Source organism: Salmo salar, chromosome 04, assembly GCF_965601325.2.
Source record: "Salmo salar chromosome 04, fSalSal1, whole genome shotgun sequence".
NCBI lineage: Eukaryota > Metazoa > Chordata > Actinopteri > Salmoniformes > Salmonidae > Salmo > Salmo salar.
In genome coordinates, this window is record NC_138294.1 from 27,196,777 (window position 1) to 27,223,270 (window position 26,494).

The 26,494-nt window shown below is 40.5% G+C and overlaps 1 protein-coding gene and 1 pseudogene across 2 annotated transcripts; one reads left to right on the forward strand and one right to left on the reverse strand.

Annotated features, from left to right (window-relative positions):
- Positions 1-4,192: 4,192 nt before the first annotated feature.
- LOC106602576 (GTPase IMAP family member 4) lies at positions 4,193-10,199 on the forward strand. 2 transcript variants are annotated; one of them, XM_014195275.3, is made up of 3 exons: positions 4,193-4,348; positions 7,480-7,539; positions 8,590-10,199. In XM_014195275.3, exons 2-3 carry the CDS (start codon positions 7,530-7,532, stop codon positions 9,429-9,431), a joined length of 852 nt encoding a protein of 283 aa, XP_014050750.1. In that variant the 5' UTR covers positions 4,193-4,348; positions 7,480-7,529; the 3' UTR covers positions 9,432-10,199. The 2 variants fall into 2 exon arrangements, with proteins under 2 accessions (XP_014050750.1, XP_045572605.1); XM_045716649.2 differs by having other exon boundaries at positions 4,195-4,348; positions 7,350-7,539.
- Positions 10,200-24,196: 13,997 nt separating this feature from the next.
- Positions 24,197-26,181, reverse strand: LOC106602530 (GTPase IMAP family member 9-like; annotated as a pseudogene).
- Positions 26,182-26,494: the final 313 nt, after the last annotated feature.

The window sequence follows — 26,494 nt, forward strand, 5'->3', positions numbered from 1 at the left end:
TGACACAAATATTAATTTCCACAAAGTTTGCTGCTTCAGTGTCTAGATATTATTGTCAGATGTTACTATGGAATACTGAAGTATAATTACAAGCATTTCATAAGTGTCAAACGCTTTTATTGACAATTACATGAAATTGATGCAAAGAGTGAATATTTGCAGTGTTGACCCTTCTTTTTCAAGACCTCTGCAATCCGCCCTGGCATGCTGTCAATTAACTTCTGGGCCACGTCCTGACTGATGGCAGCCCATTCTTGCATAATCAATGCTTGGAGTTTGTCAGAATTTGTGGGGTTTTGTTTGTCCACCCGCCTCTTGAGGATCGACCACAAGTTCTCAATGGGATTAAGATCTGGGGAGTTTCCTGGCCATGGACCCAAAATATTGGTGTTTTGTTCCCCGAGCCACTTAGTTATCACTTTTGCCTTATGGCAAGGTGCTCCATCATGCTGGAAAAGGCATTGTTCATCACCAAACTGTTCCTGGATGGTTGGGAGAAGTTGCTCTCGTAGGATGTGTTGATACCATTCTTTATTCATGGCTGTGTTCTTAGGCAAAATTGTGAGTGAGCCCACTCCCTTGGCTGAGAAGCAACCCCACACATGAATGGTCTCAGGATGCTTTACTGTTGGCATGACACAGGACTGATGGCAGCGCTCACCTTGTCTTCTCCGGACAAGCTTTTTTCCGGATGCCCCAAACAATCGGAAAGGGAGAAAATGACTTAACCCCAGTCCTCAGCAGTCCAATCCCTGTACCTTTTGCAGAATATCAGTCTGTCCGTGAAGTTTTTCCTGGAGAGAAGTGGCTTCTTTGCAGCACTTCTTGACACCAGGCCACCCTCCAAAAGTCTTCACCTCACTGTGCGTGCAGATGCACTCACACCTGCCTGCTGTCATTCCTGAGCAAGCTCTGTACTGGTGGTGCCCCGATCCCGCAGCTGAATCAACTTTAGGAGACGGTCCTGACGCTTGCTGGACTTTCTTGGGCGTCCTGAAGCCTTCTGCAGAAATGCAGTGGAAATGTTTTTTTGGGATTCAGTTCATTTGCATGGCAAAGAGGGATTTTGCAATTATTTTCAAATCATCTGATCACTCTTCATAACATTCGGGAGTATATGCAAATTGCCCTCATACAAATTGAGGCAGCAGACTTTGTGTAAATGAATATGTGTCATTCTCAACTTTTGGCCATGACTGTACATATGGGGGCATAACATTTTTTCCTTTTTCAAAGTACCTTTGCTGCAGCAAGGGACATTGTTAATGTAACAAAGTCTCTCACAGGGTGACTAAGCGCAAAGGTTATTAGCAAGCATCTAATATATAATAAACTCATCAAAAAAAGAAACTGCCCTTTTTCAGGACCCAGTCTTTCAAAGATAATTCGTAAAAATCCAAATGACTTCACAGATCTTCATTGTAAAGGGTTTAAACACTGTTTCCCATGCTTGTTCAATGAACCATAAATAATTAATGAACATGCACCTGTGGAACGGTCGTTAAGACACTAACAGCTTACAGATGGTACAGTGAGAGGACGTTTATTTTTTGGCTGAGTTTATGCCATTTAGCTGACACTTTTATCCAAAGCGACTTACAGTAACGCTTGCAAACATTTTTTTTTACATATGGGTGGTCCCAGGAATCTAACCCAGTATCATGGCGTTGCAAGCTGAGCAATGAAATGCATTTCTGAAATATGTCCCTGAAGGCACTGTTACAGTATTTAGCACAGTAGAAAGCGTGCTTCCAGACCGGAACCATGTAAAATCTGAAAGCGCATTCAAAAATGACAACACCTCACTTGATTGGTCGGAAGAAAAAGCCTTGTCCACCAGAGCTCCTGTTTTTCTGTGCCACTTACTTGCAGATTTATTTTTTTTATATAACTTTAAAACTTTTGACACTGGTTAGTCCCAAAATTTGTGCCAAAACTCTTGAGCACACAGATTCGACATCAGCAAATGTAGTTTTGATACACAGAAGAGTCACCAGTCGCAAGTTTAGTAAATGAGTTGCATTCATTCTCAAATGTAGTTGCATGCTTGCAAATCTTATTGAATTTATCCACATACCAACTTACATGTTTGCAAGTGTTGTATTTATTTACACATAACGTTATGCACTTGCAAGTGTTGTTTAATTTGTTCTCAAAATAAGTTACATGTTTGCAAATATTTTTTGCAACTACAAAACTCAGTATACAGGTGCAACTCATATTTTACATGTGCAAATCATACTTTAAAAGCTTGTATGTAATTATTTTACCTCCATATTTAAAGCATTGGATGTAGGGAACGTGGAAAATAGCAAGGGAGAGGAATTGTTTTGCGTACTGGGATCGACACTGGCTTTCGGTTCAAACACTTAAAAGACACACTTACCCTCGTCCACTTACCCTCCCTCGCCTTATGCCCTTGGGAGAATCCCCGTCGCCATCTTGTGATTAGCCAAGCAAGAGAAGTTGGCAACGTAAGCCCCTCAGCCCTCGTTTTAAGTCGGTTTTGCGAGTGTACAATTATGTTCACACCAGGGCCTGAAACTACTATTCTGCTCTCTATCCATGGAATTCGTCCACTATCCCAACAGGATGTTTTTTACTCATACAAAGCTATTCAAACATACCAACACACATGAACATACTAAACAAGATAGAAGACAGAGAGTAGTTTGTTGATGCTGAGAACAGAATATATATATATATATATATATATATATATATATATATATATATATATTTATTTTAGAACGTTCTTTGAACATTACTAATGTTTATTTTTTTTATGGAAATATTCTTAATGTTCTGAGAACATGACTTTAAAAAGAACCACGAGGAAACCTGTAGAAAACGTTATGCTGAAGTACTGAAATTCCCAGAGAAGAACGTTGTTTCATAACGTGCTCTGAACAATTTGAGAACATTACTTTAAGTAGAACCATGAGGAAACCTGTAGGAAATGTCATGGGAAGGTTGGATGCATAATAACAGCAGGGAAACCATGCTCTCACCAAGCTCTAAGAAACATATGGATCTCAGAACGTTATGTGCTAGCTGGGATGTTATCTAATTAACTCACTCAATATCATATTCAACACATCTAATGGATTATCCAGTTCTACAACTTGTTCATGTTTCTTAAATCAGAGCCAAAGACAGATAAAAAAAAATTAACAAACTTGAAAAAAGTAAATATCCTTTCGTCTGGAAGGTATAGAGGCGATGTCAGGTTGACAAGCTGAAGACAAACTGCAGACAACACACCCTCACTCCCTAACTCACTCACTTCCTAACTCACCCTCACCCACACACCTGTGTTCCTCCCGTCTGTAAACTGATGCTGTCCTTGACAGACATATACCTGACAGGTAGATAAAGTTTGTTTTGATTGAAGAAAATATGCTGTGCCATGTGGAATATGTTAGGAGAAAATTATATTTAAACCATTTTGAATTCAGGCTGTAACACAACAAAATGTGAAATAAATCAAGGGGTGTGAATACTTTCTGAAGGCACTGTATCATACTTTATATGTTTATACTTTACAAGCATACATTTTCATTATGTAGTTCTCAAAATCTGTAGTACCCAAACCAGTTACCAAACAGTTAAGTTATTATCAATTAGGAGCAGCCGGATTAAGTAATAGTGAAATGTATTTTAACAAATGAGAAGAGGAAGTAATGTGAGCATTTCATTTTGAAAAATAGTTTATGTATTGCAATGCGAAACATGTATTTCTAGATGAAACAATGATTAAGTTAGGTGAAAAGTTACTTTATGATTGAGTTGTACATTAGCTGCGTTTACACAGGCAGCCCAATTACGATATTTTGTTCACTAATTGGTCGTTTCACCAATCATATCATCTCTGAAAAAGATCTGATGTGAAAATATTTGGTGTGATTGGTCAAAAGACCAATTAGTGGAATAAAATGTCAGAATTGGCCTGCCTGTGTAAAAGCAGCCTTAATTAATTAAAACTGTGCTTAGAGTTTGAAACTGCCTTTTTGATGATCTGTTTTGAGATTTGTATTAAGCATTGTGAAAATGTACCACATAGGCTACTTGTGAAAAAGCGCACCAAAGCGATTCACAAAACAAAGATCAAGCAGTCTTATGGTTTGTAGCTGAAGTTCCCAGTCCATCCACATGGAGGCACTACTCTCTTTAGGCAGAAGTTGTCACTACACAGATCATCTTACCCAGCCCCAACCCCAGAAATGAATGTAAACCAGCTACATTGTGTTGAAAGAACAGGAACGATGACAAGGCAACTTATTTATTGAATATACATTGAATTTTCTACAAAATACCAAAAGTCCAGTTGGATTCAGAAATAGTTCTGGTAGGCTTGTACTGATCTTCATATGTATTTTCGTAGTCTATTCCAACACTCTAAATGTAAGCCTCACTGTTTGCCAGCCTACATGCATTGGTTTTCTAACTTTAGATTTAAAAAAAATGTTAATACATGTTTATGTTGTGAGTATTAGAACTGGATTTAGATCAAATCAATATATTTATAACAAATGTACGTTTACAATGATACGTTCATGTTTCCTGTGCACTGGTGAAATTGGAGAACAATTTTATTTTGTATCATGTGATTTCTTGTAAATCAGTTTGCACTTGTTTTGGGTAGCCACCTTCCTTAACTGTGCACTTGGGGAGGAAGTGTCTGGTGGTGCGTGATAGGCTACATTGTCGAGCCACATCATTTATTTTAAACATCTGGGTTAACCACCTCTAGGATTTCTTAACATTATTTAAAACATTTATTTTATTCCCACATCCAGCTTCACTATGTTTCATGAGTCTAAAGATGATTTTAGTGCTTTTTATTTTATTTATTTCACCTTTATTTAACCAGGTAGGCCAGTCGAGAACAACTTCTCATTTACAACTGCGACATGGCCAAGATAAAGCAAAGCAGTGTGACAAAAAACAACACAGTTACACGTGGGATAAACAAACATAGTCAATAACACAATAGAAAGATCTATATACAGTGTGTGCAAATGGAGTAAGGAGGTAAGGCAATAAATAGGCCATAGTAGCGAAGTAATTACAATTTAGCAAATTAACACGAGTGATAGATGTGCAGATGAGGATGTGCAAGTAGAAATACTGGTGTGCAAAAAAAGTCAAAAACAATATGATGGATGAGGTAGGTAGTTGGACGGGCTATTTACAAATGGGCTGTGTACAGCTGCAGCGATCGGTAAGCTGCTCAGATAGCTGATGCTTAAAGTTAGTGAGGGAGATATGTCTCTAACTTCAGCGATTGGTAGGTGTTTGTTGCGGTGGCCTGAAGTATAATTTTTATTATGATTGTAGTAGTCAATATATTTACCATATATGGTGCCGCTTGTTGGGTATAAATAATTATAAACATGAATAAATAGAAAAGATAGCTGTACCTAAGACAACTCAAAAGTCATTATTTCTCCAACACACCATTCATATGCAGAGCAGTATGGTCACAAGGACAGCAAGCCCTTGAGGAGCTCAAAATCGAAAGATTTTGGAGCCAACTGCAGTTAGTCTGACTACAAACTTAAGGGGAGACGTTGATAGCGATCCAAACACTTAAAAGACACACCCTTGCCTTATGCCCTTGGGGGAATCCCCTTCGGTTCAAATGATTAGCCAAGCAAGGGAAGTTTCCTCAGCCCTCGTTTTAGTAGAGTTTGCGAGTGTACAATTATGTTCACTCCGGGGCCTGAATCCCCCCATAATTCAATTTGCGACGATTGTACATCCGCTAAGAAAAGTCAGCAAAAACTTAAAAACAACATCAATGGAGAAGTCAGCATACAAGTGTAATAAGGCATTATTTGTTCGACCGCAACTTCTGGGGTAGCTAGCTTTAGCTTGGTACCTAGCTAGCACCAATACAACCAGCCTGAAAACAATGACCAGTAGAAACTGCAGTCATTTTCATTATTTTTAGGAATCCTTGTGAGGAAGTATTAGCTAGGTAGCCACTAGTTGTTCGCCTATTGAAATTGAACTAGCTAGCCAGCAACGTAACCCTGTTGCCCAAAGCTAACGTTATAAGAAGCCAGCTTGCTTCATCTGGCTAGTGTGGCTCGACCGGACCAGGTTATGTGTTGTGAAGCTAGCCACAATAAGTATTAGGCACAATAGTGGAATTTGCGGTTTGCCTTCAAAATAGAGGTAGCTCTTTGAAAGTGATGCAGAAGGTTACAGAGACCTAAAGAGAAATTCATGTTCAATTCTGTCAAAGGCTTTACAGAAGTAAAAATAAAAAAAGACAACCGCATCTGAGTCAATTGCATCTGAATAATCTATAAGGTCCAAGATTAAACGAATGTTAGAGTTTATGTGATGGCCCTTCATAAATCCTGTTTGAGTCTCATTTATAATGGTATCTATTTCTTTCTTTAATCTTTAGGCATAAACCAGAGCAATCAATTTGTAATCAATATTTAATAAAGTAATTGGTCTCCAATTGTCAATGAGAGAAGGGTCTTTATCGGGCTTCGGAATCAATGAAATAAGGCCCTGTTTCATAGTGGAGACCATTTCCCCAAGTTTAATGCAATCTTGAAACATTATAAAAATCAGGTCTTCAAGTAACTCCCAAAACTGTCTATAGAATTCAACTGACAGTCCATCAGGGCCAGGTGATTTCCCTTTTTTCATTGAATTCAGAGCCTCTCTAATTTCTTCAATTGACACAGGTGAATCGCAAACTGAGTGGAAATCATCCTCAATTACAGGGACATAATTCTGAATGTGGCAAATGTAGCTTTCACAACCATCTTCCTGAAATTGAGAGCTGTAAAGGTTTTCATAAAAGGAATTGACAAATGATGATATTGTAATGGGATCTTTGCATAAAACATCATTAATTTTGAGTGCAGTTATAGATTATCTTTTGTAGTTTCTATTTTCAAGTGCAAAAAAGTAACTAGTGTTTCTTTCCCCCGCTTCAATCCATTTTGCTCTTGACCTACAAAGGCACCCTTTGCCAGATCCGTGTAAAGCTGTTCTAATTCTAGTTGTAAAGACTTGAATACAGACTCCTCTTCTTTAGATAGATTATCTTTCTTCAGATAACTGTCAAGCTTGCTCATCATCTTTTTTTCTCTGAGGTTCTTTAATTGCGTCAGCTCTTTGGGACGTTTAATGGCTATCACTCTGACTTTATATTTGAAAAATTCCCATCTACTTCCCTGACCCGTCTTTCTTGCAAAAAATATCTTTAGCTAACAATTTTATGTTTTCAATGAGAGTAGTATCTTTAAGAAGTGTGTTGTTTAATTTCTAATATCCTCGAGTACCTTTTGATTTTTTAGTAATTGGGTGTGTCTTTTAAGTGTTTGGACCGCCACCGTTGTGGAAACATCTTTCTAAAATGAGCAGTTGCCATGAGAATACTGTGGGTGTGTCTATGGGGCGGACCGCATGAGTGATACTATAAGAGCAGTTGTTCTGTTATCTGGACAGATCCATTCTCTATCACAGGACCTGACGGATCGACTCTACAACACCCAAATATGGCTGGTGGTGAGTAACCTACCTACATGGTAATACGACATATGGAAACTCATGTCTAGTATTTGTTTTTCATGTTCTTCAAAAATCAACTACGCATGAAATGCTGTCATTGCTTTGCTTTTTAACAATCTTTTTGATTCAACCATAACTGTAATATCCCATGGAACTCTATATGCCTTGGAAGAAGTGAGGGAGTAACTCTTTATAAACTGATTGCTTTATTACTCAACCGGAGCATGGTGTAACAGACATGCAGTAGCAGCCAGTGTTGCCAACTATTTTTTTAGTGAGAATCTCTGTTAGGGCCTTGATTTGCCAATGGTGGAACAAGCTCCCACACGACGCCAGGACAGCGGAGTCAATCACCACCTTCCGGAGACACCTGAAACCCCACCTCTTTAAGGAATACCTAGGATAGGATAAAGTAATCCTTCTAACCCCCCCCCCCCCCCCCCCCCCTTAGAAGATTTAGATGCACTATTGTAAAGTGGTTGTTCCACTGGATATCATAAGGTGAATGCACCAATTTGTAAGTCGCTCTGGATAAGAGCGTCTGCTAAATGACTTAAATTTAAATGTAAATTTGTCGCTACTGTAGATTACGCTTTGTCGATGCCACGACACAGATGCGGTCCACGATGTAGCGTTTTCACCCCCTCTCCCGCGCCGTTGCTGTGAATTCTGTTGTACAGACAGCTTCTCCCACTCTCGTTAGAAGGCAGAATTGATATCTGCGGCCGGGTGCGGGTGACACAAACAGCACCACTAACTCATATTCAGTACTGCACCACCTGGTGGTGCGTATGTGTAATGACGTGTTAATACCGCATTCAACAATAACGCTTAGTCAGTTTTGATAGATTCATTGTTTGTGATATTTTATATTTCATTGCAGAATGCACAGGATTATTGTCATTTCGTGTTGCAGTTGCATTTACACAGTTCAATTGATAGAAAGCCATTGCTAATTTGTGCACAGTTTAGGTTCTACAGACCAAACATGTTTGACTCTGATGTCAAGAAGAAAAGTAACAACAATGTCTCTCTGTCATCCAACAGTGCAGAAAAACCAAAATGAGGTGCTGAGGATTGTTCTGGTTGGGAAGACTGGAGTTGGGAAGAGTGCAACAGCAAACACCATCCTGGGGAAAAAAGTTTTTGAGTCTTACCGTTCCCCTGTTTCTCTGACAAAAGAGTGTGACAAGGCTAGAGGGGAGGTGGATGGGAGAGAAGTTGCTATTGTTGACACTCCAGGCTTGTTTGACACTAACTTATCACAAGAGGAGACCCTGATGAAGATTGCGAAGTGCATCTCCTTCTCTGCTCCTGGGCCCCATGTGTTCCTTGTAGTAGTTGCGTTGGTTAGATTCACAAAGGAAGAGAAAGACGCAGTGGACATGATTCAGAAATTCTTTGGAAAAGATGCAGCAAAATACATCATGGTCCTCTTCACAAATGCAGACCAGCTTGACGAAGAACAAACAATTGAAGACTTTTTGCGTGCCTGTCCAGATCTTCAGGATGTCATTGCCAACTGCGGTGGGCGGTATCATGACTTCAACAACAGAGATAAAAAGAACCGCTCCCAGGTCACTGAGCTGCTTGAGAAGATTAACAAGATGGTCACGATGAATGGAGGAAGCCACTACACCACTGAGATGTTCCAAAAGGCTGAGAGGGCGATTGAAGAAGAGACGAAGAGGATCTTGAAAGAGAAGGAAGAGGAGGTGCACAGGGAGGAGGAGAAACTAAAGGCAAAATATGAAGGAGAGTTCCTAAAGAAACACCAAGCCATCCTAGGTGCAGCCACCTTTGCGTCAGCCAGATGTTTAGCTGAAGGACAAAACGACTTCACAAACAATTATTGGCGCTATTTGAGCTCTTCATGTAGTATCCTCTGAGGTGGTGTCATCAGAAAAAAACAAATAACTGTGGCATGGCATTAGGCATGTGACAATGGAACAAGACATGAAGTACTGAAGAATAGGGAAAGAGCACCACAATACTATACTGCAAATCATATGACTTTTCATTAATGATAAAGTGGCATGGAAAATAATATTAGGATAGGACTTGATTTGCCCTTGATGACAGGTGACGGCCCGGATGCCAAGTGAACTCATATAATTTCATTACAATCATACCATTGAGTGACCTGCTTTAAATGCTGAACCTAACGGAATCTGCTAACCTAACTTAAAATATCTGAAGTATATCATTGTTTTCCATCATCCTGTGTAACAGATAACACACAGACGTAATAACAGAGAGAAAGAACCTGAATAATCATGAGTGTAATGATACATGCATACTTTGAGGAGGTGTATTTTATATACAGTGAGGGAAAAAAGTATTTGATCCCCTGCTGATTTTGTATGGTTTGCCCACTGACAAAGAAATGATCAGTCTATAATTTTAATGGTAGGTTTATTTGAACAGTGAGACACAGAATAACAACAAAAAAATCCAGAAAAACGCATGTCAAAAATGTTATACATTGATTTGCATTTTAATGAGGGAAATAAGTATTTGTCCCCTCTGCACACATGACTTAGTACTTGGTGGCAAAACCCTTGTTGGCAATCACAGAGGCTGACTTACTCCTGCATCTGGCATATTTGAATGTGACTGCATGTACCTAGAATTCGGTATTAAAGCTATTGCTTCAACTCCACCTCAGACTGAAGTCTTTCACACGACACGTTTGTGTTTATAGAATAATTGTACTACTGCGTTCACCGATACAATCCCTATTAGATCAGTGATTACTACAAGGAAGGAATGCATTTTATTGTTTAGAAGGAAGAACCCAGGTCTACTTGTAGAGTTTAACTCCAACCCAAAATTAGCACTAACTTCCCATCACTAGAGGGCCATAACTTGGTTTACCCGGGGCGTACTGCTGAATTAAAAACGTCCTCCAGTGATTTTTTTATATTTTATTGGTGATAATCGATATCCCAAGTATAAATACAGTAAAGTACTAACACAAAGTTTTTATTAGACACAACTTCAAGGAGTTGGTCTGATGGGAATCCGTGATGTCGTCGGCCTCCACCCTTACTTGAGGAACAAAATAGGAAAGCCCCCCCCCACTTGTGCAATGTCATGACATGCCTCAACCACCTATTGAGGTGTGCCTTTTAAGTAAATCAGGTGAAAAGGAGACTGGAGTACCACTTTAAGATCAGGAAATGAGGCTAACAGGTGTGGGTCATTAGGCCGTCACCAGACTGGTAATGCAGGCCTTTTTGGCAGAGATCAAAGATGGTTTTGATTAGAGCAGGGATGGGCAACTTCAGTCCTCGCTGGCCAGAGTGGTGTCACACTTTTTCCCCATCCCTAGCAAACACAGCTGACTCAACTAATTGCATTCTAAACTGAAGATAATGTTTAGTTAATTATTGGAGTCAGGTGTGTTAGCTGGGTTGAAAATATCATACTTTTCATGCCCCAGAGGACTGGAGTTGCCCATCCCTGGACTAGAGGGAGTACAGCAACAACCACAAGTGACTTTTTTGTAGCAGGTGAGGAGAATTTATGTAGAGGTTAGGAGAATTAATGGGACAGGTTAGGAGACTTAGGTTTGGAATGGGGCTATGGTTAGCTAAAATGCTCTCCTAACCTGCTACGAAAAGTCACTTTTGGTCGTAGCTGTACTACCGTAATTTCCGGACAATTGAGCGCACCTGAATATAAGCCGCACCCACTGAATTTAAATGTTTTATTTATTTTGAACATAAATAAGCCACACATGTCTATAAGCCGCAGGTGCCTACCGGTACATTGAAACAAATTAACTTTACACAGGCTTTAAAGAAACACGGCTTGTAACAAAACATTTGAAAGCGGGAAAAATCCATATATTAGCCGCGTCATTGTTTAAGCCGCGAGGTTCAAAGTTGGGAAAAAAGTAGCGGCTTATAGTCCGGAAATTACGGTACTTCTAGTCACAACCATCAAATATTGGCATCCTAGAGGGGAATGCACAGAGATCCTGTATATGTTCTAGATGTAATTATATGGGATAATGGCTGACGTGGTCTATGGTTTTGGGAGATAGAGATGACGGCTGAGGTCAAACCATCACCTTTTACATCAAACCTGAACGATGCAACGCTAGCAGTGGACTGGCCAACTGGGGGAATTATACTTGGACTCATTAACAAGGTTTCCATCCAACCTTTTTATGTGTGTAAAGTACATGTTAGATAAAAAGTCAGGACAGGCCTGATGGAAACAACAAATATGTTGATAAACTTTCCAAATATCAACAAAACAATATACGCTAGACAAGGTGTGATCTTTTTGTGTCTGCAAAATGTATTATGTGAGAAATGCCAGTGGAAATGTCTTTATGTGCAAATATTAGTATAATAACCATCATATCGAAGTAAACTCGGAGTCACGCAATGATATGTTGTATGGTCCTCCAACTACGACTTGGGAAAGCATGCAGTTTATTAGGCTACCTACAATTTAAATAAATGATGAACTTCACAGGGTGGTGAAAGTGCATTGTGATGAGCTTGATGCTCCTTTCCAATAAATATAGAGGGTCTTATTCTGGTAATGTGATGATCGATGCTTGGCTGTTTGACAAATCAAAATAATTTAGTTCTTATCCATAATAATCTCATCATGTAGGCTATACCTGCACTGTATGATGTGGGCTAGAGTGCACGTGCCACGACCAGAGTGGGCACATTCGCTATATAACGTAACATTTGTTTTGTCAAAACCATCAGTAAAGTTGAAAATGCAATGGAAACCAGTTTTACTTGTACAGAACAAAAATATGAACACAACATGTAAAGTGTTGGTCCCCTGTTTCATGAGCTGAAATAAAAGATCCCAGAAATGTTCCATACTCCCAAAAAGCTTATTTCTCTAAAATGTTGGTTTCATCCCTGTTAGTGAGCGTTTGTCCTTTGCCAAGATAATCCATCCACCTAACAGGGGTGGCATATCAAGAAGTTGATTATCCAGCATGATTATTACACAGGTGCACCTTATGTTTGGGACAATAAAAGGCCACTCTAAAATGTGCGGTTTTGTCACACAACGCCATCGATGTCTCAAGTTTTGTGTAATTTAATTGCTGACTGCAGGAATTTCCAGAGTCAGCCATCCCTGAGACCGGGTGTGGTAAAGATGTTAGATCCAGTGGGACTTTTTGTAAAAGAGCTTTATAAATGAAAACCTAGCAATTTATCAACTTACGTGACATCAAAGAGGGCCAACCAACTTTCTGGTAGAGAATGCAATGATGAATACTAAAACTGTCACCTGCCATAAAGCACAGTGCGCTATGATAAACTGCATTTAACGGCTTTAATGAAGTGGCAACTGTGTTCATATAGATGATGTCACCTGAACATGGATAGTGAGTAACCTTCTGTATTAAGACAGAAATGGGAACTTAATTTTTCTACCTGTAAAGATAAGGGTGTAACGTAAGGCTACAACAACAGGGCAAAGTAAAGTGTCTTTTAGTTAATAAGAAGTCCCGTGGTGGCAATGACACAAGGAGTCTTGCAGTAGAAACTGACCTAAGATCAGTTGTGTTCCCTCCCCAAATGGTTTGTAGGTAGGTATTGGTGTTGCGTAAACTGAGCCTAGATCTGTGTCTAAGGCCAACTTTGTAGTCTGCCTGGAGTGGGACTGTAGATACCTTTTCTTTGCAATCATGTGACTAACACGTTGTTAGTCTCAGTCAGCCACGTGGGTAGAACCAATGAGGAGGTGGTACTGAGTATCTGCTTCTATAAACCAATGAGGAGATGGGAGAGGCAGGACTTAACACACATTTTCTATGAAATCACGTGACTTACACTCAGAGAGGTGGGATAAGGCGTTGGTCATAAACAGTAACACTGGGGGTTTTTATTTAACTGTTTATCTTCAGAGATGCTCTTTAATATTTGATTCAGGCTTTGCTATCTCCACCTCTGCCCATAAACTCTCCTGAAGGCTAATGCCTCGCTGTGTGTTCTGGCCCCTCACCCTCCAAATCTTATTCTGTCAATTTATTGAATAAACTGCCAAATTCCATACATGAATTGACCCTAGCAATTACTTTAGTCTTGTTGTGTAACGTAATAGTGTCCTCCAATACATGGCAATAACTACCAAGGATGTAACAAATACATTATCATGAGCAGTAAGAGCTACAACCATTCAAATTGGGCTCTGAAGAGTAGATTCACGTCCCTGAAAAATTTGACCTTCAGTAGTACATATGGGGCATAACATTTTTTCCTTTTTCAAAGTACCTTTGCTGCAGCAAGGGACATTGTTAATGTAACAAAGTCTCTCACAGGGTGACTCTATGCGCAAAGGTTATTAGCAAACATCTAATATATAATAAACTCAGCAAAAAAAGAAATGGCCCTTTTTCAGGACCCAGTCTTTCAAAGATAATTAATAAAAATCCAAATGACTTCACAGATCTTCATTGTAAAGGGTTTGAACACTGTTTCCCATCCTTGTTCAATGAACCATAAACAATTAATAATGAACATGCACCTGTGGAACGGTCGTCCGCAATAGGCTGAGAGAGGCTGGACTGAGGGCTTGTAGGCCTGTTGTAAGGCAACGTCGCCTATGGGCACAAACACCGTCGCTGGACCAGACAGGACTGGCAAAAATTGCCCCTCACTGACGAGTCGCAATTTTGTCTCACCAGGGGTGATTGTCGGATTCGCGTTTATCGTCAAAGGAATGAGCGTTACAACGAGGCCTGTACTCTGGAGCGGGATCGATTTGGAGGTGGAGGGTCCGTCATGGTCTGGGGCGGTGTGTCACAACATCATCGGACTGAGCTTGTCATTGCAGGCAATCTCAAAGCTGTGCGTTACATGGAAGACATCCTCCTCCCTCATGTGGTACCCTTCCTGCAAGCTCATCCTGATATGACCCTCCAGCATGACAATGCCACCAGCCATACAGCTCGTTCTGTGCGTGATTTCCTGCAAGACAGGAATGTCAGTGTTCTACCATGGCCAGCGAAGAGCCCGGATCTCAATCCCATTGAGCACGTCTGGGACCTGTTGGATCGGAGGGTGAGGCCTAGGGCCATTCCCCCCAGAAAAGTCCAGGAACTTGCAGGTGCCTTGGTGGAAGAGTGGGGTAACATCTCACAGAAAGAACTGGCAAATCTGGTGCAGTCCATGAGGAGGAGATGCACTGCAGTACTTAATGCAGCTGGTGGTCAGACCAGATACTGACTGTTACTTTTGACCCCCCTTTTGTTCATGTACACTTTATTCCATTTATGTTAGTCACATGTCTGTGGAACTTGTTCAGTTTATGTCTCAGTTGTTGAATCTTGTTATGTTCATATAAATAATTATACATGTTAAGTTTGCTGAAAATAAGCGCAGTTGACAGTGAGAGGACGTTTCTTTTTATGCTGAGTTTATATGCCATTTAGCTGACACTTTTATCCAATGCGACTTACAGTAACACTTGCATACATTTTTTACATATGAGTGGTCCCAGGAATCTAACCCAGTATCATGGCGTTGCAAGCTGAGCAATGAAATGCATTTCTGAAATATGTCCCTGAAGGCGCCGTTACAGTACATCCATATTTAGCACAGTAGAAAGCGTGTTTCCAGACCGGAACCATGTAAAATGTGAAAGCACATTAAAAAATGACAACACCTCACTTGATTGGTCAGAAGAAAAAGCCTTGTCCACCAGAGCTCCTGTTTTTCTATGTCACTTGCTTGCAGATTTTAGTCACAAAATTACTGCCAAAACTCTGAGCGCACAGATTCGACATCAGCAAATGTAGTTTTGATACACAGAAGAAGATTCACCAGTCGCAAGTTTAGTAAATGAGTTGCATTCATTCTCAAATGTAGTTGCATGCTTGCATATCTTATTGAATTTATCCACATATCAACTTACATGTTTGCAAGTGTTGTATTTATTCACACATAACGTTATGCGCTTGCAAGTGTTGTTTAATTTGTTCTCAAAATAAGTTACATGTTTGCAAATATTTTTTGCAACTACAAAACTCAGTATACAGGTGCCGCTCATATTTTACATATGCAAATCATACTTTAAAAGATTGTATGTAATTATTCTTCCTCCATATTTAAAGCATTGGACGTAGGGAACGTGGGAAATAGCAAGGGGGAGGAATTGTTTTGCGTACTGGGATCGACACTGGCTTACGGTTCAAACACTTAAAAGACACACTTACCCTCCCTCGCCTTATGCCCTTGGGAGAATCCCCTTCCTCATCTTGTGATTAGCCAAGCAAGGGAAGTTTGCAACGTAAGCCCCTCAGCCCTCGTTTTAAGTCGGCTTTGCGAGTGTACAATTATGTTCACACCGGGGCCTGAAACTCCCCATAATTCAATTTGCGACGATTGTACATACGCTAAGAAAAGTCTGCGAAAACAACATCAATGGAGAAGTCAACATACAAGTGTACGTAAAAACAAATGCAATTAAGTTAGAAATTGATGGCACAAACACGTCTCGTAAAAAATAAATATGTTTTTGTTTGGTTATCTTTTGAAATTGTAGAAATAAAATATTTTCCTTCTTCCGAATTCCAGCTAGGCAGGCTAACACAGAACTCAAACCGGCTGCGCGCGAGCGCCATCGTGCATAAATGTATTTTGTACCCCCACACCAAATTCGATCACGACACGCAGGTTAAAATATCAAAACAAACTCTGAACCATTTACAGTGGGGCAAAAAGGTATTTAGTCAGCCACCAATTGTGCAAGTTCTCCCACTTAAAAAGATGAGAGAGGCCTCTAATTTTCATCATAGGTATAAAAATCCAGAAAATCACAGGTACACTTCAACTATGACAGACAAAATTAGATTTTTTTTTCCAGAAAATCACATTGTAGGATTTTTTATGAATTTATTTGCAAATTATGGTGGATAATAAGTATTTGGTCAATAACAAAAGTTTATCTCAATACTTTGTTATATACCCTTTGTTGGCAATGACACAGGTCAAACGTTTTCTGTAAGTCTTCACAAGGTTTTCACACACTGTTGCTGGTATTTTGGCCCATTCCTCCATGCAGATCTCCTCTAGAGCAGTGATGTTTTGGGGCTGTCACTGGGCAACACGGACTTTCAACTCCCTCCAAAGATTTTCTATGGGGTTGAGATCTGGAGACTGGCTAGGCCACTCCAGGACCTTGAAATGCTTTTTACGAAGCCACTCCTTCGTTGCCCGGGCGGTGTGTTTGGGATCATTGTCATGCTGAAAGACCCAGCCACGTTTCATCTTCAATGCCCTTGCTGATGGAAGGAGGTTTTCACTCAAAATCTCACGATACATGGCCCCATTCATTCTTTCCTTTACACGGATCAGTCGTCCTGGTCCCTTTGCAGAAAAACAGCCCCAAAGCATGATGTTTCCACCCCCATGCTTCACAGAAATCATGGTGAATAACAATCTAACACAGGATACAGTTGAAATAGCAATAGCCTTCAATTCCTACTTTATTGACTCTGTCAAGGTACTGACACAGAACCCCTCCACTGGTTTATTGGGCTCAGTGCTAGTGAATGACGCTCAACCTGTCTTCATCATAAGGGAGGTTTCTGAGTCAAAGGTGAACAAGGTGATTAGCTCACTAAAGAACTCTAAATCCAAAGATGTGTTTGGGCTGGACTCTACCTTTCTTAAAAACTACAAAGAGTCACTCATTGGCCCCATTACTAAGGTCACCAACACATCTATTGGTCTGGGGGTGTTTCCAAGGGTATGGAAGTCAGCCATAATAACGGCCATCTTTAAATCGGGCGACCCTGCTGATGTGAGTAACTACAGGCCCATTAGTATACTACCTGTAGTGTCGAAGGTTGTTGAAAAGTGTGTAGCAGAACAACTGATTTCCCACCTCAACAACAGCCCCTTCACATTACACTCCGTGCAGTTTGGCTTCAGAGCGAAACACTCCACAGAAACGGCCAACTGCTTTCTTCTGGAAAATGTGAAGTCCAAGATGGACAAAGGGGGCGTTGTTGGGGCTGTGTTTCTGGACCTAAGGAAGGCTTTCGATACTGTTAACCATGAGATTCTCATCACAAAATTGTCCAAGTTCAACTTTTCCCCCGATGCCTTGAGATGGATGAAATCATACCTTGAAGGCAGAACTCAGTGTGTCAGAGTGAGCAATGAGCTGTCGCCCACTCTTAGCTATGATGTGGGCGTGCCCCAAGGGTCAATAGTGGGGCCCCTCCTGTTCAGCCTGTACATTAAGGATCTGCCTTCCGTCTGCACTGGGTCTGAAGTTCAAATGTATGCAGATGATACAGTGATATATGTGCATGCAAAGAGCAAACAACAAGCTGCACAAGAACTCACTACTGTAATGGTCCAGGTTACAAAGTGGCTCAGTGACTCGTGTTTGCATCTCAATGTGAAAAAAACAGTTTGCATGTTCTTCACAAAGAGGGCAACAGATGCTACTGAGCCAGATGTCTATGTGTCAGGGGAGAAGCTCCAGGTGGTATCTGATTTTAAGTACCTTGGAATCATACTTGATTCCAACCTCTCTTTTAAAAAGCATGTGAAAAAGGTAATTCAAATAACCAAATTCAACCTAGCTAATTTCCGATTTATACGAAATTGTTTGACCACAGAGGTAGCAAAACTATATTTCAAATCGATGATACTCCCCCACTTAACATACTGCTTGACTAGTTGGACCCAAGCTTGCTATACAACATTACAACCTATTCAGTCTGTCTACAAACAGGCTCTCAAAGTGCTCGATAGAAAGCCCAATAGCCATCATCACTGTTACATCCTCAGAAAGCATGAGCTCCTGAGTTGGGAAAATCTTGTGCAATACACCGACGCATGTCTTGTATTCAAGATCCTAAATGGCCTAGCTCCCCCTCCACTCAGTATTTTTGTAAAACAGAAAACCCAAACATATGGCAGCAGATCCACAAGGTCTGCCATGAGAGGTGACTGTATAGTTCCCTTAAGGAAAAGCACCTTTAGTAAATCTGCTTTCTCTGTGAGAGCTTCCCATGTCTGGAATACACTGCCATCAGACACACATAACTGCACCACATATCACACTTTCACAAAATGCATGAAGACATGGCTAAAGGTCAATCAGACTTGTGAACATAATCCCTAGCTGTGTATTTCCGCTTTCCATGTTGTCTGTTGTCTGTAGCTTGTGAGGTGTGGAAACACTGTTGTTTTTATGGATTTTGTCTTGTTGCTTTTTGTTCTATGTTGCTCTGTCTGTATGCTACATCTTGCTTGTCCTATGTTGCTCTGTCTGTATGCTATGTCTTGCTTGTCCTATGTTACTCTGCGTGTGCTCACTGTTCAATGATTGTCTATATTGTAATTGTTTTTAATAACCTGCCCAGGGACTGCGGTTGAAAATTAGCCGGCTGGCTAAAACCGGCACTTTTACTGAAACGTTGATTAATGTGCACTGTCCCTGTAAAAATAAAATAAACTCAAACTCAAACAGTAGGTATGGTGTTCTTTGGATGCAACTCAGCATTCTTTGTCCTCCAAACACGGCGAGTTGAGTTTTTACCAAAAAGTTCTATTTTGGTTTCATCTGACCATATGACATTCTCCCAATCCTCTTCTGGATCATCCAAATGCTCTCTAGCAAACTTCAGACGAGCCTGGACATGTACTGGCTTAAGCAGGGGGACACATCTGGAACTGCAGGATTTGAGTCCCTGGCGGCGTAGTGTGTTACTGATGGTAGGCTTTGTTACTTTGGTCCCAGCTCTCTGCAGGTCATTCACTAGGTCCCCCCGTGTGGTTCTGGGATTTTTGCTCACCGTTCTTGTGATCATTTTGACCCCACGGGGTGAGATCTTGCGTGGAGCCCCAGATCGAGGGAGATTATCAGTGGTCTTGTATGTCTTCCATTTCCTAATAATTGCTCCCACAGTTGATTTCTTCAAACCAAGCTGCTTACCTATTGCAGATTCAGTCTTCCCAGCCTGGTGCAGGTCTACAATTTTGTTTCTGGTGTCCTTTGACAGCTCTTTGGTCTTGGCCATAGTGGAGTTTGGAGTGTGACTGTTTGAGGTTGTGGACAGGTGTCTTTTATACTGATAACAAGTTCAAACAGGTGCCATTAATACAGGTAATGAGTGGAGGACAGAGGAGCCTCTTAAAGAAGAAGTTACAGGTCTGTGAGAGCCATAAATCTTGCTTGTTTGTAGGTGACCAAATACTTATTTTGCACCATAATTTGCAATTTTGTCTGTCATAGTTGACGTGTACCTATGATGAAAATTACAGGCCTCTCTCATCTTTTTAAGTGGGAGAACTTGCACAAATGGTGGCTGACTAAATACTTTTTTGCCCCACTGTATCTGTCGTTTTTTTAGCATCGCTGTCAAAATCTGACTGGTGGCCACAGATTCGTTTAACCCTGCATAACTGGCTATATGGTAGACCATTCTTGAGGGGAAGGGGATGCATACTATCCGCACATAGCAAGGTATTGCGATCTGTGGGCTTTGTGTATAAGTCTGTGTGTAATGCATCATTCTTTGATAATCCATAAATCCAGGTAGTTTATTTTTCTCTCATCTGTCTGCATGGTGAATTTGAGGTATTCAGAGCTCTCATTTAGTAGAGTTTGGAATTCATTTAGTTCCTGCTGACTTCCTTCCCAGAGCACAAAATATATCATCTATGTATCTCTTCCATAGAAGTATTTTAGAAAGTAAGGGGTGTGTGTCTGTTTTAAAAAGGAATGCTTCTTCAAATTGTCCCACATACAGGTTTGCATAGTTGGGGGAAAAGGGGAGCCCATGGCTACACCCCGAATTTGAAGGAAAAAGTCTGACTCAAAGACAAAGTAGTTATGGGATAATACCAGTTCAGTAAAGTTGTAAGATGCAATCATTGGATGGAGCAAGGGTAGAGTCTCTCTGCTGAAGGAAGTGTTGCAGCGCCTGCAAGCCTCCAGTGTGTGCGATGTTAGTGTACAAGCTCTCCACATCAAAAGTGGCCAGCAGGGTGCCCTCTGGTATCCTTCCTAAGCCCTCTATCAATGAGATCAGAAGTGGCCAGCAGGGTGCCCTCTGGTATCCTTCCTAAGCCCTCTATCAATGAGATCAGAAGTGGCCAGCAGGGTGCCCTCTGGTATCCTTCCTAAGCCCTCAATCAATAAGATCATGTGACTAGTGTCTTTGACATAAGATGGGAGATTCTCAACCATCGGTTTAATGTGGTAATCCAAAAATGTAGAAATATCACAGAGTTGATTGCTACTACAATGGGTCGACCTGGAGGAGATACTTGTTTGGGTAATTTAGCGACTGTATAGAAAGTTGGTGTCGTGGGAAATTTCACACATAGAAATTCAACTTCTTGTTTAGTGATTTGTCCTGATTCCAAACAGCTTTCCACTGTGGATGAAATATTATGCTGGAATTCCAGGGTAGGGTCACAATTCAGTTTGTGATAGAAGTCACCTTTAGATAGTTGTCGGCGACATTCATTCACATAGTCACATTTGTTTTGTATACAAATTCCTCCTCCATCACATTTTTTTATGATAATCGAAGGATCTGACTTTAAGTCCTTAAGAGCCACTCTCTCGTCTCTACTCAGGTTATCATAGGATTTGTGTTTGTTTGTCTTTCAGTAAGTCACCTACATCATTTTCAACAATCCTACAGAAGGTTTCTATGGAGGCATTGCGTTTGGGGGGAGGTACAAATGAACTTTTTGCTCTAAATGTAGTTCTCTCAGAGTTCTCAGGTACCTCAGCTGGTTTAATGGCTCCATCTCCTCCTTGACTCACGGTAGGACAGGTAAGTCTATTGATTAGCGTGGTAGACCTATGTATACATCTCACTGAGGATGACACTTCAAGTGGAGTCATGTAAGTATCACTCTTATCAAAGAACAAAAAAACTTGAATAGATCTATCTGGACATCAAAGTCATTAATGTATGCAGTGGGTACAAATGTTAGTCCCTTATTGAGAACACTGAGGTGAGCGGATGTCAGGGTCTTACTTGATAAGTTGAAGACATTTAGCTCTATCCTATACCGTACCAGGGAGAGATGGTTCCAGTTTGGAGTCGGATTGACAGACACTGGTCTATACAATGAAAACTGTTGACACGGCAGATACTGTCTGCTATGTATTATAAGTATCTTTCATACAAATCATAACCGTGTGACTCATTCTATATATCTGTTGTTCGTCATGTAGGTTGAAAGGGGTGTATCTTGGCTATAAAAGACCTTTGTCTCAACGAATCATCGGAGCGTGAATTGTCAACCATCCATGACCAGCCATCATTACCGTAGTGCACTCAATCGATTCACTTTATATGTATGCGTTTTATTGACCTGCTCCCTTATAAGTGATTAAAGATTTAGTTTAAGTATAACTCTGACTTGTGTGATAAGTTTCTCTCCTCATTTAATAGTAAAGAAAATTAACCACAGGATGCCAATCTTTGATGGTTGTGACTAGAAGCAGTACAGCTACGACCAGAAGTGACTTTTCATAGCAGGTTAGGAGAGCATTTTAGCTAACCTAAACCTATGTCTCCTAACCCATCATGTTAATTCTCCTAATCTTCTGCATAAATTCTCCTAACCTGTTACGAAAAAGTGAATTATGTTTGTACTCCGTCTAGTCCAGGTTATGGCCCTCTAGTGATGGGAAGTTAGTGCTAATTTTGGGTTGGAGTTAAACTCTACAAGTAGACCTGGGTTCTTCCTTCTAAACAATAAAATGCATTCCTTCCTTGTAGTAATCACTGATCTAATAGGGATTGTATAGGTGAACGCACTACTACAATTACTCTATAAACACAAACGTGTGAAAGACTGAGGTGCAGTTGAAGCAATAGCTTTAATACAGAATTCTGGGTACATGCAGTCGCATTCAAATGTGTCCATGTTTCATCTGTTACACTTCAGACATTTTAAGTTACCAGAGTCAGCATTTAAAAAACAGGTCACTCAATGGTACAACTGTAAACAAAGGACATGAGTTTACGTGGCGCCCAAGCTGGGCTTCACTCAAAGGGCAAATCAAGCTCTATCCTAATAATAAATGACTGCATTAAAATGGATAGTTCTAATATTGCCGTGAATTTAACCTGTTACATCTAGATGTTCCGCTAGCGGAACCCCGTTCCGCCAGCGGGACACCTAGCTAACAGCCAATGGGAAGACATGGCGCGAAATACAAAAAATACTAAAATACCACAATTCAATTTTCTCAAACAATCAACTATTTTACACCATTTTAAAGATAAGACTCTCGTTAATCTAACCACATTGTCCGATTTCAAAAAGGCTTTACAGCGAAAGCAAAACATTAGATTATGTTAGGAGAGTACATAGACAAAAATAATCACACAGCCATTTTTCAAGCAGGGAAATATGTCACAGAAACCGAAAACACAGCTAAATTATGCACTAACTGTTGACGATCTTCATCAGATGACACTCCTAGGACATTATGTTATACAATACATGTATGTTTTGTTCAATCAAGTTCATATTTATATCCAAAAACAGCATTTTACATATTTGCGTGATGTTCAGAAAATGTATTTTCCACCACAAACTTCCTGTGAATTTACAAAAATACTCTTTATAAACGTTAACAAAATACATAACAATTATTTTAAGAATTATAGATACACAACTCCTTTATGCAATCGCTATGTCAGATTTTAAAATAGCTTTTCGGTGAAAGCACATTTTGCAATATTCTGAGTACATAGCTCAGCCATCACGGCTAGCCATTTTGACACCCGCCAAGTCGGGGCAAACTAAACTCAGAATTAGTATTAGAAAAATTGTATTACCTTTGCTGATCTTCATCAGAATGCACTCCCAGGACTGCTACTTCCACATCAAATGTTGTTTTTGTTCCAAATAATCCATAGTTATGTCCAATACCTCCGTTTTGTTCGTGCGTTCAGGTCACTATCCAAAGGGTAAAGCACGGGCGCATTTCGAGACCAAACAAATTCCAAATGTTCCTTTACCGTACTTAGAAGCATGTCAAACGCTGTTTAAAATACAATTTTATGCTATTTTTCTCGTAAAGTAGCGATAATATTCCAACCGGACAATCGTGTTTTCATTCAAAGAGGAAAAGAAAAAACACCGTGCTCGCGGGAACGCGCATTTCCAATCTCTTAGTCACCAGGCAGTCCTCTGACAAACTGTGCTCCTATTATCTGCCCAGAGACAGGAGACGGCTCAATCCACGTTCTGAAGGCTTTAGAGAGCCAATGGAAGACTTAGGAAGTGCAACGTAACTCATAAGTATTTGTAGTTTCTCTGGGGATTCAAAAGTAGAACTACAGTTCTCAGACAGGCCACTTCCTGCTTGGAATTTTCTCAGGTTTTTGCCTGCCATATGAGTTCTGTTATACTCACAGACACCATTCAAACAGGTTTAGAAACTTCGGAGTGTTTTCTATCCAAAGCTACTAATAATCTGCATATTCCCGTTTCTGGGCAAGAGTAGTAACCAGTTTAAATCGGGTAAGTTTTTCATCCGGCCGTGAAAATACTGCCCCCTATCCTAGACAGGTTAATTAAGTTTGCAGTTATAGTTTTGTTCCATTGTCACATACGTAATGCAATGCCATCTCACGATTAATTGTTATTCTAACGACACCATCTCATAAGATACTACACCAACCACTTTTTGGAGGATTTTTTGTGTATTCATTTTTCCTTTCGGCTTCTCTTCTGGCTTCTCCTTCCTTGATTTTCCTTAGCATCTCTTGTTCTTTCTTTGGGAGCTCTCCTTCATATTTTGCCTTTAGTTCCTCCTCCGCTCTGAGTGTCTCCTCTTCCTGCTCTTTCAGGATCCTCTCCTTCTCCTCTTCAATCGCCCTCTCAGCCTTTTGGAACATCTCAGAGGTGTAGTGGCTTCCTCCATTCATCGTGACCATCTTGTTAATCTTCTCAACCAGCTCAGTGACCTGGGAGCGATTCTACTTATCTCTGTTGTTGAAGTCATGATACCGCCCACCGCAGTTGGCAATGACATCCTGAAGATCTGGACAGGCACGCAAAAAGTCTTCAATTGTTTGTTCTTCTTCAAGCTGGTCTGCATTTGTGAAGAGGACCATGATGTATTTTCCTGCATCTTTTCCAAAGAACTTCTGAATCATCTCCACTGTGTCTCTCTCCTCCTGTGTGTATCTACCCAGCGCCATCACCACAAGGAACACATGGGGCCCAGGAGCAGAGAAGGAGATGCACTTCACAGTCTTCATCAGGGTCTCCCTTTGTGTTATCTTGGTGTCAAACAATCCTGGAGTGTCAACAATAGCAACTTCTCTCCCATCCATCTCCCCTCTAGCCTTGTCACACACTATTGTCAAAGAAGCAGGGGAAAAATGAGATTCAAAAGCTTTTCTCCCCAGGATGGTATCTGCTGTTGCACTCTTCCCAACACCAGTCTTCCCAACCAGAACAATCCTCAGCACCTTCTTCTGCTGCACTGTTGGTTGACAGACATTTGTTACTTTTCATCTTGAAATCAGAATCAAGCATGTTAGGTCTGTAGAATCTAAACTCTGAGCAAATTAGCAACGGCTGTCTATCAATTGAACCATGTGAATGCAACTACAACATGAAATTATAAACTAATTTTTGCTCAAAGAGACAAAGACATTAACAGAACTACAATGATACTGCGCATTCTGCAATGAAATATAAAATTACATAAACAATTAATCTATCAAAACTGACTATGCTACAGTAATACGTTATTGTGGTAGCTGGTATTAACACAGCATTACACACGCCACCAGGTGGTCCAGTACTGAATTTGAGTACATATTGGTATCATTGTTAGAGTATTGGGACGCACCCAACACACACGTTGGGCTTGTTCGACAATGCAGGCGACTGCCGACTGACTGGTCTACAGATCACCTTGCTTGAATCATAAATAACAACAAATTATTATTAGTAGTAGATCACAATTGACCTATGATACACCACGCTTTTGATGCTCTCGAACACAACCGTTGAATGTAGCTGCGACCAGTGTTGCCAATTTAGGCGCTATATTTAGTGAGTTTTCGTACCCCTCCAACGACTTTTATTGGTAAAAGAGGCAAGCGAATAGTTAGTTACAAATTCAGCTACTTTTCAGGCTGCCTTTGGGGGATTTTGCCACAGAGAGTTTCTATGGTTTTGATAGCATTTCAAGACTTCTCCCACTCAATTCTGCCACAAACGACAGTGGGAGAAGTGGTCTGGGGGTGCGGCAGTACAGCGGGGACCGCAGTTATGCCGCAGCAAGGGAAAATTGGTCCTGTGAAGTCGTCTAGCGACTAATCAAGGAGCCAATAGCGAGTCTCACTGAAACTTAATGGGCAACAGTGGATGCAACTGCATGCCTGTAACACCATGCTCCAGTTTACTAATAAAGTAATCAGTTTATAAAGAGTTACTCCCTCACTTCATCCAAGGCATAAAGAGTTCAATAGGTTTTTACAGTTATGGTTGAATAAAAAATATTGTTAAAAAGCTCAGCAGTGAGATCATTTTATGAGCAGTTGATTTTGAAGAACACGAAAAACAAACACTAGACATGAGTTCCCATACGTCTTATTACCGTGTAGGTTGTTTACTCACCACTAGCCATGTTCGGGTCTTGTAGAGTCAATCCGTCAGGTCCTATGAGAGAGAATGGATCTATCGAGAGAATAGAGTATAAAGGCAAGAGAAGAGAATATAAAGGCAAGAGAAGAAAAAGCCTGGAAGGAGGAGAGATGACTAGAAACAATTCGGTTTACCGTTTTATGTATGGATTAATTGGCGGAGTAGAGGACCATGTGCATTTCAGGTAAAATAACAACTCAATGTCCAAGGACAAATTAGTTAGCAACAGCAAGCTAGCTAAAAAGGACAAATTATCTAGCAAGTGCAAGCTAGCTAGCAAAATTGCCATAAATATT